The following is a 15,483-nucleotide window of genomic DNA, read 5'->3' as shown; positions in this document are numbered from 1 at the left end:
CACTGGCATTGTAGCAACTGGCGATATTATTAAAAAGAGTAAAAAATATCAAAGACAGCTTTGACAGAATTAGTTAGTAGTGTTACAGGATCAATGCTGAAATTTCTCTGTAAGCGATAAATGATTGGCAGGGCTGTTTTTAAAAATAATTTTAAGACAAAAAGTTTCAAGCCCGTGTCGGCCAACTGTCTAGGGCCAAACGAAAAGCAGTTTGTACTCGGTTGGGGTGGTAGGATGTCGTAAGTAAGATTTATGGGAAATGGGAACTTCCTGGAGGGGTATAAAGAGGGAGGTTTTGAATAGATTGAGGCGGAGGAGGAGCATACGTACCTGTGTTGGCCTCAGATGGCTTGATTCTGCAGTGAGTTGTTAGTAGTAGCAGCAGTAGTATTTTAAGTCAAAACCGAATCTGCACAAAGTACGCCTGGATTAGCGTGGAAAAATCTTGGCAGATTTTAGTGGGCTAGACAACATTAAGCAGGTAATTATATTGGTGACAGCACGCCACTTTCTTTACTCTTCCTTACATTTAAAGTACCCAATAAGACAAGTGTGGAGAAGTATAGGCTCAGTCAAAATGGGCAAAGGCTAGATGGCGTTAGTGATTTTCGAGTTTTCGAAAGAAAAAAACTAGTTTTTTTCCTTGTGAAAAAAAAAACTTTTACGGACTACAACCATAGGAGTCACAGAAGAATATTTTTCCAATGCTTAATTCTATCATGTACCCTAAGTTATTTAAAGTACCAAGGACAGTAGAATTTTGACATAGCTAAGCGGAGAATTCCACAATTACATATATCTTAAAAAGTTAGGAATAACCGACTGCTTCGTTTTTAGCAAAAAATACCTCCTCAATCAATTGCCTATTTTATTGGTAGTAGCAGCCCAGCGACCAAACATATTGAACAAAATGTGGGTGAAATATCTTCAAAAAGTAAGTTAAAAATTTATGGTACCTAACATCTTTCTAATTCGTAAATGTCGTGACCTTCACCAAGTTTTAAATGCTAATCAATAGGATGAATTATTTAAAATTCAAATATGGTGAATGTATTGAAAATTAGCAGCCAATGATCCGATCATAATATTTTATTCTGACAATGATTAACGTGGAACAATTAAGTCAAGTACTCAGTAGTCTTCTATGTACTGTTATGGTTGTATTCCACAAAAGACTTTTTTTTCAAAAAGGGAAAAATAATTCATGTTACTTATTTAATCGTGAAGAACCAATATCTATTAAGAGAATTGATATTTTTGTATTCGACTATTGATTTGAATCATTTTGACTATTTGGCTGAACTATCTGATTATTTGACTATTGGCTACTTGACTTAATTGTTCCGCAACGAAATGTGGGTGAAAATTCAGCTTAAAGTTAGTTAAAAATATATGATACCTAACATATTTATAAGCTGTAGTTGTCGTCTTTGTGACATTGTCCTAAGAACTTCATAACCTGAATCAACCAAAAGAAGTTACTAGCAAACCTTGGTTCTCAGGCCTAAGATTAGATTAGGGGGGCAAACAATATTTCTATTCTGACGACTTTGGTAATTTAAAGTGTTCCTAACGTTTTAATTTACTCTATTTGGTGAAACGGATTTTGCCCAGACGATGTTTTTCACATCAGGCATGCATGCTAGGGGAGGGGGCTATTGGGGCCATATCCTGTCGAAATACTAAGATTTTAGAATTTCTTACGTGTTCCATTTTTTTAGTTTTGCCATCTGTCTCAAAAAAAGTTCCACAACAATGAGGTATATTTATTGCTTCCCTCTTTTCTAGATATGGGTAGATCAATGATAGCCATGTTCATCATTGCCTTTTTCTTTAACTTTATTGCATTTTGGACTGGTGTTGCCGGATGTTGGAGGAGGTCCCCTGGAAATATTACAGCGACTGCCTTACTTATGTTGCTTTCATGTAAGTATTGCTATATTTTCTTTGATTGTTTTCATATGACAAGTCGATATCTTGATCTTCTGCGTGTTTGGTTGATCATAAATCTCACTGTCATATGTGTTATTTCAAATTAATTTTTTTTTCCTATTTTGGCTTCGTTAATTTGCTCCGGTTTCCATTGACAATGGTAATTTTCATTTGCTAGAATTTCCTTAGGGAAAATCAACTATTTAAACAATAGACATTAGCAGCATGTAAGGTCGGATGACAGTCATACAAAAAACAGAAGGAAAATCACGAGAAGCAGAAAAAAAAATTCTGTCACCTTATGGACGAGGACCAGAGAAATATATTGTGTCATCTTATGCCTGTGGTATCTTATGGCCGCGACACCGCTCTATTAGGAGTGGGGTCTACTCTGGCTGAGCTTACAGTCACATCGATGACCTCTGTCCTACACAAATAATCACTGACACCAGGACTGGAACCCCTATTCTAACGGAAACAGAGTTGCAAGTGCTAATAAAATCAGCTGTTTATAAAAACAAAAAAATAATTAGAAAAAAAAACAACGAAATCTGTAAACTTTTGTAACACTTTTGGTAATGGCTTGTGCTGCCAAAATGGTAATTCACTTTTCCATTTTTTTAAAAATGACTTAGTTTCTACTGATGGGCAGTCTCAAATAAAATTCTGAATTTTCACACCTTCCCAACAGTTTGCAATAATTTTTGTTCTGACTGCCTGTGTATTTGATGAATTTGGTCCCTTCTCTGAAAAAAAAAAAAAAATAATAAAAAAAGAAAGAAATATTGCGAACACCACAAACAATTCACGGAGCCTTAATGGTATGGTAAGTTTTAAATTTTTTTTTAATAAAGTTAAGAGACAAAAAATTGCGGAGATTTTCAGGAATAAATATAAATACATATTTAACTCTCAATCCACATTCATTTGTTCTTTTCAGTGATCTTGGTTATTTTGGTCATTTCATGGGATTTTTGCAGATGTTATGATGAATAAAACCACACAGCTTGGAATAAAAATTATTTTCAGTAAAGCAGAAATAATTTTGTGGTCTTTAGTAGGCTTAGGGGGCGCTAGCTGTACTCCTGTTTGTAGTAATTACTATTCGTTTTTAGTTTGATTCGATTAGTTACTGTAATTTCTGTTCGTTTTGGGTTTCATTTATTTATTGACAGTGATTTAAGCTCATTTTGTGCCTAGATTGTTAGTTGACTTTATGTATCCTCGTCTTTTGTTTAATCTTGCTTTTTACTTTTCTTTGAAAAACCTCTCTTTTAGAAAAGGTTTTAAATAATTTTGGGCAATTCTAATCGAGTTGAATTGACTGCTGTAATTTTGATAAGCACAGCTACAAAGAAAAAGTTGGTAGCCAAAATTATTGTTAGAAATTGCATTTAGAATTTAACAGATCAAGCCCTTTTTCTGTGGTTTTAAGATTTTTGATTTGTAGAATATTTTGTGACATTTATGAACATTTAATCTAATTGACTGACCTTAATTGACTGTAATTTTGAATTAACACAGTTACGTTGAATAAGGGGATAGTATTTTAACGCTTTTGTCAGCAAGTACATTTAAACAATAACATTGAGCCGTTTTTGCACGGTTTTAACACTTTTTATCTGTCAATTATTTTGTGACATTTGGGGCAATTCTAATCGAATTGAACTGACTGCTGTAATTTTGAATAAGCACGGTTATACTAAAAAAGGAGAAAAAGTTGGTGGCCAAAATTATTATCAGAAATTCCATTTAGTATTTAATAGATTAAGCTCTATTTATGTGATTTTAAGATTTTTAATTGTAGAATATTTTGTTACATTTAGGAAAATTAAACTAATTGACTGTAATTTTGAATAAACACAGTTACGGCCAATAAGTGAAAAGTATTTTGACGCTTTTGTCACCAAATTCATTTAATTTTTAAGAGATAGAGTCCGTTTTTACGGTTTTATGAATTTTTTCTGTCAATCAATTTGTAACATTTTAATCAAATTAAATTGACTGCTGAAATTTTGAATAAACACAGCTACACTGAAAGCTAACACTGTTGCCAATAAGTTTGCATGGTTTTGATTGAGCCCTTTTGCATGGTTTTCAGACTTTTTATTTGTCGATTATTTTGCGTAGAAAGATTTTAATTGAATTTAATTGACCGCTGTAATTTTAGATAAAGAGAGCTACACTTAAGAAGGAGAAAAAGTTGATAGCTAACACTATTGTCAGCAAATTATATTTAACCATCAACAAAATAACCTCTTGTTGTGTAGTTTTGAGACTTCTTATTTATATATTATTTTCTTGCACTTAAGAAAATTTAATCGGATTAAATTGACCACTTAAATTTTTAATTAACACAGTTATACTGGATAAGAGGAATTTATTTTAATGCTATTGTCTACAAATATATTTAAACATTAAGAGATTAAGCCCTTTTTGCACGGTATTAAGGCTTTTAATCTGTCAATTGTTTTGTGATATTTAGGGCAATTTTAATCAAACTGAATTGACTGCTGTAATTTTGAATAAACTACAAGCTACACTGAAAAAGGAGAAAAATTGGCAACTAACGCCATTGTTAGTAAATTCCGTTTAATCATCAACAAATTGAGCCTTTTTTTGCATGGTTTTATGGCTTTAACCACAATTGTGAATAAAAACTAAATATTCGTGGCTATTAATTCAATTTTCGTTCTTGGGTTTTATGCCAAGGTTTACTCAGAGTCGAATGCCGCTGCAACTAGACTAACATTAGTGTTTCAAACAGAGTGTGAAATCCAATTTGTTACTATATCTCTTATGAGCAGTGAAGCAAGCGGATCATTAGCTTCAACCAATGTTGCCAAATGAGTTTAAGGTATAACTCGAAATGATTAAAGGCAAAATTTTCTGCAGTGTCTAAAAAGGGACGCCAGATTTAAATCCACCATCAACTTAATTTACCTCACATTTACACCATATTTACGAATTAGTCTATTGTGCCTTAATTCGTCCTATTCAATTTATTCATTCCATACATTCGTTCCATTCCATTCTGTTTTAGTCTGTTGTGCCTAAATTCATTCCATCCAGAATCAAACCAAATATTGTTTGGACGGAGAAAATCGGCGAGTCTGGTCTGGTCTCTTTTAAAATAACTTTCGTCGAAAATTTCATTCAACAAATTAATAACTTTGCTACCCAAAAAATTTAAGAGGTATATACATAAATGTGCCATCAAATAGCATTTTACAATGATAAGGCCCAAAATACTTTCAGTAACCCCTAAATCAGGGGCCTCCAAACTTTTATGCCAGAGGGCACATCAACTGTCAAACAGCAGTTTGGGGGCCGACTAAGAAAGAAACAAACAGTTTTTTTCCAAATAAGAAAGAAACAAACCATAGATGTTGTTTTTTAATTATACATTTCGTACTATTATATTTATAATATTAATATTATTTAATATTACATTTAATTTTATTTAATAATACATTGATACACTGCACATGTACACCTGCTATTTTTTTATACTTCAGTGTTTCTTGTGAAGCTTTTGAAGGTGTATGGAAATCATCAATTTGATGCAACAATATAACGCATATACTGCTGCACATGCTTGTTAGCACATACATCTAATAATGTATGTATAAATATGTACATACATCATTATATAATTAGGTACTTACGTATTATCCCGACCACACTCAAGAAGTGAAGTTAGGTTAATCATAATGGAATATACCTAAATATGATGAAAATATAATACTTTAGTTACAAAATTATGGAAACTACTAGAGAGAATTATGGAAAGTAGACCGCCCAGAACGCATTATATTAAATATAGAACCTAACCAACTCTATATATTAAATACTTAATTAAAATATACCTGCATAGTAGTTTATCTCACTGTGGCTAAGCTGATTATCTGAGAATTCTCACATAAAAACCGGTTTTAAACAGATCAAACTTCTTGAGTGTGGTCAGGATAACACGTAAGTAAACCATTTAAGTGGTCAAAAATCTCTTTCTACAATCAGACTCATGCTTTTCAATGGATTGCCCAAATGCCTAAAGGATATAAGTTTTACTAGAAATAGAAACAGAATAGAAAACATATTAAAGCTAATGTTTCTCCTTTATAAACTGTGAATAATATACATGTTAAATACCTACTTAACACTAATTCTAACCAGATTCATTACTATGATATGCAATTATACATATATATAAATCTGACGAACATACATGCTGTTACGCAATTAGATGCCAACCCAACTGATACATACCAAAACCTCCTTATCGCAGCAGTCAACCAAAACTGGCAAGCTGTGATCAAAATAATCAAGTCCTGAACCAGCAGCGAACCATTTAAAACTTCTATTAGATGGTATTATGTCATTTCATTAACTTTAAACAGTCAATGAAATAATATAATGTGACCTTTTTTTGGCGATTAAAAGGTCCCCAGGGGCCGAATGAGAAACCCTATCATGCCGCATCTGGCCCTTGGGCAATAGTTTTGATACCCCTGCTCTAAATCATAAAAATAGAAGAGGTCGGATCTAGTTCCAAGAAGATAACACTGAATAATTCTTAAGCGTGAAATCATCTTTGTTAAGACTAGGACGTCCTCTTCATGGCAAGGTAGCTTTCACAAATCAGCGAACCAGAACGAAAGTTGACAATCACCTAATGAAACAGATAGAAGCCTATTGTTTATGGATTGTAACTATTTTATTTAATCCTTGCTGCTCTCAGTTACTTTTATTTTATAATTTTTACTTCGTTGCAGTGGATAAAGAACCAGAGTAACAATTTCTTATGCTTAGATTCAGGTTAAAGCTTTGATTGTTCTTTTAGTAATGGAAGGATTCCAACGTTTTTCCCGACTCTGATCCTAATTCTGACTTCACTTCGATGTCTCAATTCCGATTCTGTCCGATTCTGTATATTCCGATTCTGTTATATATTATATTGGATATGTTTCTGAAGTAATAGTCAAACAGTTCGTGGTAACGAACTGTAAGTAAGGAGCGACCCGGCTCAATGGTAACCGAAAGTCTAAAAAACGAAATTTTGATACCAATAGATACACCAAAAGAATCAAATTTTAATTCTGATTTCAAATATATAAGTTTCATCAATTTTAGTCTTACGTATCAACAGTTACGCGCCGGAGAAAATTTGGCTGATTTTCGAAAAAAGGGGGAAAGACCCCTTAAAAGTTATAAAACCTTAATGAAAATTACACCATCAGATTCAGCGTATCAGAAAACCCTACTGTAGAGGTTTCAAGCTCCTATCTGCAAAAATGTGGAATTTTGTATTTTTTGCCGGAAGAAAGATCAGGGATGCGTGGGTCGGTTTGTGTTTTTTTGTCTTGTTTTTTTTTCTTTTCCCCAGGGATGATCGTATCGACCCAGTGGTCCTAGAATATAGTGGGAGGACTCATTGGAACAGAAATTAAAAGTTATAGTGCCTTTTTTAAGTGACCAAAACAATGTAGGGCAACTAACCCCCCTCCCACGCTCATTTTTTTTCCCAATATCACCCGATCAAAATTTTAAGATAGCCATTTTGTTCAGCATGGTCGAAAATACTATAACTATGTCTTTTAGGATGACTTAATCCCTCGAAGCCCCCAGGGGGAGGGCTGAAAGTTATGAACTTTACCCAATGTTAACATATAGTATTGGTTATTGGGAAGTATACAGACGTTTTCAGGGGGAATTTTTTCTGGTAGTGGGGGGTGGGGTTGGGTCGGGGGTTATATGGGAAGATCTTTTCATGAAGGAAGTTTTCATGGGGGAAGGGACATTGCTATGAAGGGGGCGCCGGATTTCCCATCATTGTTAAAAAAAAAAATCAGAAATTAAATATAAAAAAAACAGTTTTTCAACTGAAAGTAAGGAGCAACATCAAAACTTAAAACGAACAAAAAAAAATTAGCTACATGATTGGGTTCACCTTCTAGTCAATGCCTTGCTCTTTAAGCCAACGATTTTTTAGTGCTTTCATAAGAGCTATTTATTCTAATTAACGGCCTTTCTGATTAAGGGGTCATTTTCAAAGAATTGGAAAAAAATTTTGTTTACTTATTCAATGAACTACAATAAAAGCTGAATTAACTAAAAAATGATGAGAAATTAATTTAAAAAAAACAAGTTTTTTAAACTGAAAGTAAGGAGCGACATTAAAACTTAAAACGAACAGAAATTATTCCGTATATAAAAGGGGCTGTCCCCTCCTCAACGCCTTGCTCTTTACGCTAAAGTTAGACTCTGTCTTACAACTTTATTTTTTAAAACAATAAAAACACTTTAGCGTAAAGAGCAAGGCGTTGAGGAGGGGACAGCCCCTTTCATATACGGAATAATTTCTGTTCGTTTTAAGTTTTAATGTCGCTCCTTACTTTCAGTTTTAAAAAACTTGTTTTTTTTATTTAATTGATTACAAGATCGTATCCAGAATTTTTCTATGGAGGGGGGTACAAACAAAATTCATAAAAATATCAGAAATTTGTTTATATGCATTTTTGTTACGTTTTTAGGTAAGCATTTCAGGGAAACATTTCGGGAGGGGTGTTAAACCCCTTCTCTCTGGAAATGGTGTTTGTTGACTATCAATTATTTGTTAGTTGTAAATTTCAGACTTAAAACTTAGTAAAGAATAACATGCGTGAAAGTTTCGCGGTGCCAGGAAGTTAAAGTTTGTTTTCATCTGTGACACAGCTTAAAACACCATAAAAAAAAGACAGTGACCTTTTCAAGCACGGTATCTTTTTGTTTTTGAGAGGAGGAGTACTCATTTCATTCATTTTTAGCCTATAAAATCAAACCTAATTTTAACGTCAGCAAGGTGACAACAATGAAAATAACGCAATAAAAAGATTCCCAAGTTCTATAATAGCATACCTTGTTTCGTATATGCGAAAGATAGAGTTCACGTAATAACTGCTTTATCCCTTCTATAGTTGGTCTATCACTATAATAAAATTTGCAATCTGTTTTTTAGATGTTAAAGTAACACCTGCGAAGGACGTTCTGACCGTTTGCTCGTGGATTTTGGAGATATTCGCAATTTTTCCTTCAAAGTGTTATATTTTCCTAATAATTCACCTAGTTATTGAAGTTTCGTTTCTTTCCGAAATATTCTATAAATTGATGAAAAAGGGTTATGTGGCCGGGCATGCAATCATTTTCTTCTAAAACCCAGAACTACGTCTAAAGAGGGACCCAAATAGACCTTTACCTAAAGTTCTTCTTCCGGTAGCCCTGCATCCACATAGCCCGCATCCTAGCTTGGTTTTTAGTGGCCCTATCCACATTATCTAGTTTTATAAATATTTCATTTTATTTTGTGACTTAATCAAAAACTGAGACTTCATTTATTAAAAAAAGATAAACTTCATTTTAGGCAAATATTTGCTAAGTGTATTTTTTCTTAATACATGATTTGGAAATGACTAAATTATTAAAATATGTCTAATTTTTTCATTCAGGAATCTTTTTTTTAATCACATTTTTTTTACAATTTCTTTTCAAGTTCAAACCCAGTATAGTTTGTATTTTTTTTTTTTTGTCACCGGAAAAGTTTTTTGTATTCATCAGAGAATTTGACTCGTTTATTTATTATTTTATTTTTTTTGAAGAATAATGAAATCTTTTTTTTTTATCTTTACATTTCTTACTTATTATTAAGGACCTGGATACACCGGTATTAATGTAGTAAGAACCTAATATTGCTAGGCGCTATATAATCACATAATAATAATAATAATCTATTTCTTACCCGTCTACAAAAAGGAGAGTGACGGAGCACTATATAAAAAGAAAAAAGGAACATGGGCACTAAAAACTTATTTTCACCGTAAATAATCAAATCAATTCGATATCAGGAAGACTGCTCTTCGTACATTATGCATAAAAAAACTTTGAGCAAGGGTAACAACGGATGAGTTGGTGAGTCAGCCAGGATATTTCGAAACTTCGTTCAGTTTTTTACACTTGATGCTATAAGAGCGATGTCTCTTACTTCCACAATTTGCACATTTCATAGGGGCGGAACACGGTTGCTCACGACTGGAGGTATGTCCTCCAGAACATCTTGCACGCTTTACCGCATTTTTACATTTGGAAGCTACTTGTCCATAGTGATGGAAATTGTAGCAGCGTTTCGGAATAAACAGGAATTTCTCTATCCGAAAGCAATCATATTCGATCCGAATACCGTGTCGGATTGCAGAGGAAAGGGCACTTTCTGTCGGAAAATATATTTTGAAAGTTGGCGAGCTTCCGATACGGATAGCTCTTGTGCATTCTGGTGAGGCAATTTTTAAGTCTTTTTCTGCTACATCACTAGGTATCCCTTTCACAACGCTAATGAAGACGGACTGGGTTACTTTCGGTGTCACAGTATCACTTTTCATGTTTTTTGCAATATTTTCAACTGAAACCCGGTCGGAAACATTGATCAGCCAACGACTTTTTGATGACTTGATGCAACATCAGTATTGCTAATGCAACACTTCTCAATCAACTGTCTTTTTTCCGCGAGATTCAATACTTCAGGTGGATTAGCCACAACAACGGAGAAAAGTCTTTTCTCAGAAACGTTCGCTATCTCCTTGTTCGCACCTTTTACGGGTGAGTTCGTTGGCGTTTCGAATTTTATGTTCAACGCTTCTTCCAACTTGCGTTCGATTTATAGCAGCCAGGGCGACAAATCTGCAGGTGCCTTAAAACTGGCTTCGGGGACCTCCGAAGGATCATGCATGCAGAACACCGTCTCGCCACTAATATCCTTTTCTCGAAAAACGACATAGCAGTCGCAAAGCTCACTAATTAGTTCTTCCTTTGTACCGTCCTTATTGGCATTTATCTGACCACCAGCTTTCGCTAAACATTTTCAAACAGTTCGTGGTAACGAACTGTAAGTAAGGAGCGACCCGGCTCAATGGTAACCGAAACTCTAGAAAACAGGTTTTTGATACCAATAGATACATCAAAAGAATCAAATTGCAATACTGATTTCAAATATATAACTTTCATCAAGTTTAGTGCTACCCATCAAAAGTTACGCGCCTGAGAAAATTTGGCTGATTTTCAAAAAAAGGGGGAACGACCCCCTAAACGTTATAGAACCTTAATGAAAATCACACCATCAGATTCAGCATATAAAAGAACCTTATTGTAGAGGTTTCAAGCTCCTATTTACAAAAATCCTGCATTTTTTGCCAGAAGAAAGATCACGGATGCGTGTTTATTTGTTTTTTTTTGTTTGTTTTTTTTCCCCAGGGGTGATCGTATCGACCCAGTGGTCCTAGAATATCGTGGGAGAGCTCATTGGAACGGAAATTAAAAGTTTTAGTGCCCTTTTCAAGTGACAAAAAAAATGGAGGGCAACTAGGCCCCCTCCCATGCTTATTGCTTCCCCAAAGTCACCCGATAAAAATTTTGAGAGTGCCATTTTGTTCAGCATGGTAGAAAATATGATAAATATTTCTTTTAGGATGACTTAATCCCCCGAAGTCCCAAGGGGGAGGGCTAAAAGTTATGAACTTTACCCAACGTTAACATATAGTATTGGTTACTGGGAAGTATACAGAAGTTTTCAGGAGTTTTTTTTTCGGGTAGGGGGGGGGTGGGTTGGTCGGGGGTTATGTTGGAGGATCTGTCCATGAAGGAAGTTTTCATGGGGGAAGGGAAATTACCATGAAGAGGGTGCCGGACTTGCCAGCATTATTTATTGGTTATTGGGAAATATACAGACATTTTCAGGAAGGATTTTTATCTGGAGGGGGGGCTAGAGGAGGGGGTTACTCTGGAGAACCTTTCCGTGGAGGATGTTTCCTTGGGGTAAGGGACATTTCTATGAAGGGGGCGCCGGATTTCCAAGCATTATTTAAAAAGACCATCAGAAATTAAATAAAAAAAACTGAAAGTAAGAAGCAACATTAGAACTTAAAGCGAACAGAAATTATAACGTATGTGAGGGGGTTCTCCCCCAAGTCAATACCTCGCTCTTTACGCTACAGTTTTTTTTAGTGCTTTCAAAAGAGCTATCTATTCTAATTAAACGGCCTTTGTGATTCAGGGGTTTGTGAATCAACATTTTTTTTAACTTTTAACGGAAAGAGCGTGGTATTGACTAAGGGGAGAACCCCCTCATATACGTAATAACATATACGTAATAAAAAACACAATAAAAAAACAAGCGATACGGCTCAATAGTAATCGAAACTTTTAAAAATGGAATTTTAATGTCAATAAATATATCAAAAGAATGTGTTTATAATGCTGATTCTAAATGTATAAATTTTATTAAGTTTAGTATTACTCATCAAAGGCTACGAGAGTAGTATTGATACAATGAAAGAGAGAGGGGTAATAGAAAATTACTGTATACAATGAAAGAGAGAGGGGTAATAGGAAATTACTGTGTACAATTAAAGATAGCGGGGTAATAGGAAATTACTGTGTACAATTAAAGGTAGCGGGGTAATAGGAAATTACTGTGTACAATTAAAGGTAGCGGGCAGTCCCCCCATATAGCTACAATGCTTACAACAAGACAGTCCCACCATATAGCTACAATGCTTACAGCAAGACAGTCCCACCAATACAAGCCGACATTGTAATGACTGGAATTCAACCACCGTGAAAATTCGTATTGATCTCTGTTAAAATTGCGCGATTATTTCATGGTAGTGATTCGTTTACTCTAACATTGAGCGTGGATATAAAAAGTCCGATACCGAGTTAGTATCTCAGTTAATAAATTGAATTTGAATAGTTTACATTATTTCAAATTGGAGAAATAAACGTTCAAATATTGTGAGAATGAGTAGTTTTACACTATTACACCTCTAAGGAGCCAACAGCGATGTTGTGAAGACAAGGGCCCCCAATGTAGCAGTTGAAATCGGGAAGGATTCACGCTAACATTTGGATGGGATGAGATGTTTGGCAAATACGTTATATTATTGAGTAAATTTAAGTCAGATGAACAATTATGCTTTGCCGCAAAAGTGAATATAATGTATTTATCACGACTACAGCATGGATTGTATGCTATTATGAAGCACACTGAGGAAAATGGATTGACTCATCTAACGCAAAGAGAGTGAAAATATATTCTTTTATTACATTTCTGTCAATAAAAATGTTTTTTTCTGTATTTTTTTTTTTGATTAGACACTGTAGATGATCGTTTACTCCACTCTCTCTCTCTCTCTTTGGTGGGTGGTGGTGGTGGTGGTGATGGTGGTGGTGGTGGTGTCCAATAGGTATTGAGATTATGCACAAAGTAGAAACTTGCGATTGTTATTTTAGTCTATAGTTAGTAGTGGGAGTATCAAGAATGATTGGATTTGAGAAACAGAAGATCTTACGGAATCTAGTCAAATTGGAAAAATTTTTAGTGTTAGATGATGACTTTCTGGAATTATCTCTTCAACGGAAAATATTTTATCTAGAAATACTTAACTGTATAATGGGATCTGATTCTCCATCCTTGGATTATTGTATGAAGCTTATGCATTGCGAATCAAATGCATTTACTCAATTTATTGATATATTAATTGAAACGAAGCAAAATGACATTGTGATTCTGCTTTTAACCACTACCTAGAAATTCATTCTTTAAAACAATAGGAAATAAGTTTTTGTGACGATGCTCGATTACTCCTCATCCTCCTCCTCCTCCTCCTAGAAGACAATGTTATTTTTTTATTGATTTTGAGTCTGTTTCTCTCTGGCAGGGAGAGGGACACCATCGGAAAAATGTTTCATACATGTTCACTATGTTTATATACATTGGGCAGCTGGTCTTCATGTGAGAACTGTACTACAGTTGATGACTATAATAAAAAGTGTAGATAATGCAATCCTTGTAAATTGCATTAAGGATATGCTGTACTAAATAAGGACTGTAACACCTGCCTTGAAGAGACTTGTGACTTTTATCCTAAAGGATATCTATGCTTCAATTGTCATTTTTATAAGTGTGATCAATGGAAAAATACTTACCCTGGCATGATTGGAAAAAACTCTAAACGTGATTTCAATCTATTTCTAAGGGATTGGTATTGTCGTGGATTTAAATTGTATTGGGAAGAATAATTTGGAGCACGTTTCAATTGTAAGAACATGAAGAGAGCATGGTTCCTGCGTCATCGTTGTGAGGACAATGCAAGTAATGATTATAAACCTTTCGATTTTTATTTGTCTGTTACAGAAAGGGATTCTTCATATGAGAATATTGTGTGCGACATTACTTAAAATAATCAGATAAAAACAGGTGACTTTTACAATATGAATCCTAATAGTATCATTGACTTCACAAGAAGATTTAATAAAAATGAAGTTAAAATATATTGTGGAAAATGTGATCCGGACTTTGCAGGCCAGGATCAGTACAAGTTGAATCCAAATGATCTGCCACCACTTATCCTTGTCGACAACGATGTCTAGGATGATGATGATGATGATGACAATCTAAATGACTATGAAGAAGAAGAAATCTAAACAAATGAAGACAACATACTTTTTTATAGCGCATATATATTTTATTAATAAACAAATTCACATACATTTTTAAAAAACTTTATTCTTAGGGCACTGAAATCCATACTGTACAGGTCTGAGAGGGTATTTTCTACTAGAAAGTCATTCAAACGTGGACTGTGTACATAAATGTTGAGAAATTCACTGAAAGTATAATCAAGACATCGAAAAATGAAATAAAGTAATGCATGAAAAGCACAGCTTTTGGTCGATAGATCCTGTACTCGCATCCGATTTTGAATAATTGTCTTCCCACTTCCTTCAAGGAAGTTTTTGATGTGTGGTGTGTAGAATGCATATGGTAGACCAAGAGGATCAAAAAATTCTACATTCTTCGCTGTTTGATAGATGCATAGTCAATGACCCGTCTGCACAATCGACGGACTACTATTAACAATGATAATGGTTTTGTTAACAGTATGAATATATTGAAGGAAATCTGAGGGTATACAATAGGATTTGTATTTGGACATAAAAGGATCCATGTTAAATACATTGACTGTTTGAGTGGTGTTCATGGTGCCAGGTCTAAAAGAACACTACCATCGGGGGTAATTTCCCAGTAGGTTTCAAATTGATTGAGTGAGATTAATGTTACACTCTCTGTCAAAGATTTGTCAAAGGTGAATTCCTAAAGTACAGTACCCGTTCGGATAATACTTATATCTTGAGTACCAGACAAGTCCAAAACAATGATACCATTGCTTTTTGCGAACATTGAATCGGTAATACCATTTTCATACAGTTGAGAATCTCGATCTGGGGATTGCATTGTCAACTCATATAGGGTCCTATAGGATTTATCAAAGGATAAATTGTAGAGAGGAATTCCGTTTACTTTACAGACAAGAGAGGAAAGTCCAAATAATTCAAATTTATGTGGCGAGGTTGTCCACGATCCTATGGCACTGGCACTTTTTACAAAAGCCAAGGCGAGTTTCGATGGAATTTCACCATTGATAAATAAAGAATCGGTGTAGGTACTTGATCCAGTGGCAATAT

The 15,483-nt window shown here is 34.4% G+C and overlaps 1 protein-coding gene across 2 annotated transcripts in view; it reads left to right on the top strand.

The window, feature by feature from the left end:
• The window catches only part of LOC148954272 (uncharacterized), a 114,182-nt gene that overhangs the window by 59,838 nt on the left and 38,861 nt on the right, over positions 1-15,483 (top strand). For both annotated transcript variants that reach the window (XM_089086151.1, XM_089086150.1), the window contains exon 4: positions 1,789-1,926. In XM_089086151.1, the coding sequence (XP_088942277.1) occupies positions 1,789-1,926 (138 nt within the window). The remainder of the gene's footprint in view (positions 1-1,788; positions 1,927-15,483) is intronic.

The sequence above is a fragment of the Artemia sp. Qi Xiang Cuo genome, chromosome 3 (assembly GCF_049724085.1).
Source record: "Artemia sp. Qi Xiang Cuo chromosome 3, ASM4972408v1, whole genome shotgun sequence".
Taxonomy (NCBI): Eukaryota; Metazoa; Arthropoda; class Branchiopoda; order Anostraca; family Artemiidae; genus Artemia; species Artemia sp. Qi Xiang Cuo.
The sequence above is the reverse complement of the archived record's forward strand: the minus strand, read 5'-3'. Positions and strand labels throughout refer to the sequence as shown.